We start from the raw sequence: 4089 nt of genomic DNA, 5'->3' as shown, positions 1-4089 counted from the left end.
TAATCTAAAGTATTTTATACATTTCAATATTAATGATAAAATAAATAAAACTTAGTAATTAATATATTATTATTATTATTGTTTAAATCAACCAAACAATTATCATTAATATATATATAGTGATTATTGAAAAATATTTTGGTCAAATAGACTAAAGTGTATATTATTTGAATCTTGTAAAAGAGAGCGTATAATTTATAGATAGAGGTTAAGAAAGTGGCATATAGATATATTGCAAAAGAGCAGAGTGTTATTTTATATTTTCTTTATCTAATTGATTTATGCCTTTTTTTATAAGAAAATTAATGAGTTTATTTTATTCTTTATGATGAAAAGATTACAGAAGATATAATTCAATTTTACAAATATAACTATTAGGGCGTGCTTGGACCCTAAGAAAATGTATTAATCTTGTGAAACAAATAACACAACACGTAAGTCGAGAGTCTGCGCGAGGTTTATAGACACGAGAAACCTAACATAGTGAATTCATTTACCAAATCTATTCCTTTCAAGCAATAAATAACGGGGTTTGCATTTAGAAAAAAAAAAAATTGTTCAAAGCTGAACTATTCAATGTGTATTTAATATTTTATCTAATAAAGAGCTTTCTTCTTCAAATTAATGTTTTCAACAATCAAAGATATCGTTTGTTTGAATCGTAATTTATACGAAAGATATATGGTTGGCCGCAAGTAATACATTTGTTATATATGTATTATGTAATGATAATTGGTCTCAAGGCGGAAGAAAATTTTAAATTCTAGTGTAGATAAAATTTAACCAAGAGCTTTTAATTATGATAGTGAGAGAATTTACAAATGATTAAATGATCATCTTTAAATTTAAATTATTCTGCTCTCTAGAAGCTCGGCTCATTTGTCTGAACTCTGTAATTTGCATTATTTTAATCGTGGTCCTCAGAGACTAATATCTCAACTCTCAAGCAACAATGATTGATGAAAATGATCAACCTAAAAAGTAAAAACTTTACCTCTTCTTTCTTTCTTTATGCTTTTGGGCTTTTGGCTCTATTTTAAGGATTTCCACCCCCTTTGACTTTGAAGCTTTCTAACCTTCTTTCTTCCAGCAAAAATATTTCCATCTATAGGTAGCCTTTGACATCATTATCATCAAAACTGACTCTGATTTGAGCACAATATCTTTCCATTTTGCACTTTAGTTTAACATACACAGTATCTCTCTTTCATTTTATGAGAATCATTTATTTAAAGTAAACCATAAATAACTTTACGGACATACGGCTTTCAAAAGCCTTAGCAACACCCTTTAGTCACAAATAAATGAATAATAGCATGTAAGACGGCATAAACTCATAAAGCCAGTCTTAAAAAAAAAATTTCAAAGCTAGGCCAAAACCTCAATGTGTAAACACAAGATTTTTATACTAGAAAACATATATATCTTGAACTATACTAAAACAATTCATATGATACATGCTTAGAGAAGTTTCAAAATAAACAGCTGAATATCCACTACAATTATAATATATTAATATATTAATATAACATTATTAAATATACGGCAAACCAAAGCTATCCACTAAGTCAACATCTTAATCTTATTAACATAAACAAGCACCAGACCCAAGGGCAAGGGGAAGGGAACCAACATATCTGGGATTCATGGCAGTAGATCGAGTGATAGACAGGAATCTTTTGAGGTTTGTCATCTTTGGCAACTGAATATACCAGAAATCTATTAATTTCAGATGAAATCATGGCAGGTGTTCACAGATACAGCATGAGATGAATTTATGCTCCATATGCGTGTGCGCGAGCAGCCGCACAGGCGCACATCGAGCATGACATGAATAATGTAACTATGTAAGCAAGCCAGCAAAGTAAACTAAAAAAGCTGCAACTTTATTTAGAAACATCTGTTTGTGAAAAAAAGGGTATAACAAAAAAATGTAAGCCAGACGTGAATACCTTGTATCCAATAATCATTTAATAAGACCAATTTAATTTAATCAACTAGAACGCTAAACAATTTTGCACTGTCAATGAGCCACAAAATCTTGCCTTTTGAAAAAAAGGGTTAATTACAAGAAGTAAAGAAATGTAGCTATTACAAGGATAAGGCTCTTTCTTGTTTGCTAACTCTAACAATAGTTTTACAAGTTCAGTTGACCAAATTCTTGATTACTTACGTCGATTGTTGAGCGCCAGCTTGTTGTATCAACTGAGAGTATATATATTCATCAACTCTCTGTTTTGCCAATGCTACCTGCTCAAAAAGTCAAGTTACAACAAAAAGTATGAAAAGCATTGAAATAGTCCAAAACCAAGGGGAGAAAAATGCTTGTTAGTTATGACTTCCCCAATACCACAAATTTACAGCAATAAACAATAAAAAATATATTCAAAATTCTTGGACAAGTAAAAACTAACACCAAAACATTTTTGATAGAGGGACCAAGTTAGAAAAATGTCATGCATATGGACCAAAAATACATTTTAACATTTTTTTTTTAAAAAGGAAGATTACTATCTAATAGTCAGTAATAAATGAGACACCTGTTCAGCACTGCCTCCAAATTGAATATGCCTATGCTTCTGTTCACCTTTTCCGCCATAAACCTGCAATAGTTTTGCAATCGATTAAGGTATAAATCAGTTCTGCAAATTCAGAAAAGACAGTAAAGAGTATTATAAATAGTGACTGAATTCAACAACAATCATTTAATTTACACCATATATAATGGAATATAAGAAAACACATTCTTTGATTTATGTACCACTCGCCTTTAACTTTTATGTCAACAACAACCAAATCTATGAGACTGTTGATTTCTCAAGTTACCTACAGCTGAATTGGTGAAATAAATTAAGTAATAAAACATGCTAATTGCTTTTTCAAATAAAGAACTTAATCACAAAATCCTCAAAGGTTTTCCATAATAGTCATTCAAGTAATGCAGAATTTCAATTTCCTCATACTTGGTAATGTTTTATTAAAACTTTTTTGTTCCCTAATGCAGTGTCCATGTTCAATATAAGCACTGAAAAGTTTTTCACCAAAAAGGTAGAACACAAATATAGGTCCAAAATGGATATTGGTATGTCTGAGTTTATGACTCTATGTTTTACAATTTTGAGTCTTAAAATGGTTTCAAATATATTCACTTCATTTGTGACATGTTTCTGATCCTATGCTTATGTTAGTAGCATCATAACATGAATGCAAGTAGCCCCCCCAAAAAAACGACATAGGCCTTCAAATTGATGCTCACATACTTGAGCCATGGATCTGCTTCAATCCCAGTAGAAGAGACTAGACCACTAACCTTTATCATGGCTCCAGACTCACTTCTGATCCTTGATATATTTGATCCGCATCTACCAATCAACCCACCAACCATTGTTTCCGAAATCAGCATCTCGAACGTAACATAATCAACTGCAAGATTGGTTGTCCTAGAGATGAAGTGGTTGTAAGACAATATCCAAAACTTCTTATAACTGCTAAAAAGGCAGCTGAAAGTTGTTCTTATATAGAAAACAATAAATAACCTGAAGTTGGATCAAGATATGTTTGTGATGGTCGAATTGCAGCATAATTATATGTTGGGCTGATTGAAATAACTTGTCTCGGGGGGTTTTCCCTAAAACAATGAGTAGATATATAATGTCACACACAAAAGAGAACAATATAAATTTCAAATATATATTGGAAGCAGATTTGAAGATTATACAAAGTTCACTACCACACCTTAGTTGACAACCTATCTCCTCCAAAGCCTTCATTACTGCAGGAACATCTCCTGATAGCTAAATTAAGATGAATGTTGATTGAAATTCAGTTGCAGAATCAGATAATTGAAAGAATTACAGAGTAAAGCATCTAGAGATTTGGAATCCCCTTAAGAGCAGACATAAGTATGTATAATGATCTACATCAAATTATAAGTTTGCTGATAAGAGAATTTACCAGCAAAATTTAGAATATTTAGATCCAACTAATTATAGCAGCATTCATATCAAGGAGAGAAATTATCTTTAGTCTAAGATTTCATAATACATCTAAAACTTTGATTCGGCCAAATTAGATAGATAATCCTTCATC

General features: G+C 31.0%; 1 protein-coding gene across 3 annotated transcripts in view; it reads right to left on the bottom strand.

Annotated features, from left to right (window-relative positions):
- LOC107635189 (poly(rC)-binding protein 4) overlaps window positions 1471–4089 on the bottom strand; it is a 5404-nt gene continuing 2785 nt past the window's right edge. For 2 of the 3 annotated variants that reach the window (XM_021121931.1, XM_016338583.2), the window contains 6 exons: window positions 3736–3794; window positions 3537–3628; window positions 3311–3423; window positions 2541–2603; window positions 2174–2250; window positions 1471–1702 (listed from right to left, as the gene is read on the bottom strand). In XM_021121931.1, coding sequence (XP_020977590.1) covers window positions 1690–1702; window positions 2174–2250; window positions 2541–2603; window positions 3311–3423; window positions 3537–3628; window positions 3736–3794 — 417 coding nt within the window. In that variant the 3' untranslated portion in view covers window positions 1471–1689. Of the gene's footprint in view, window positions 1703–1865; window positions 2251–2540; window positions 2604–3310; window positions 3441–3536; window positions 3629–3735; window positions 3795–4089 lie in introns of those variants that run through there. The other variant, XR_001619182.2, reaches the window with a different exon arrangement.

The sequence above is a fragment of the Arachis ipaensis genome, chromosome B04, assembly GCF_000816755.2.
Source record: "Arachis ipaensis cultivar K30076 chromosome B04, Araip1.1, whole genome shotgun sequence".
Lineage (NCBI taxonomy): Eukaryota > Viridiplantae > Streptophyta > Magnoliopsida > Fabales > Fabaceae > Arachis > Arachis ipaensis.
Note: the sequence above shows the minus strand (reverse complement) of the source record. Positions and strands in the feature narration are given on the sequence as shown.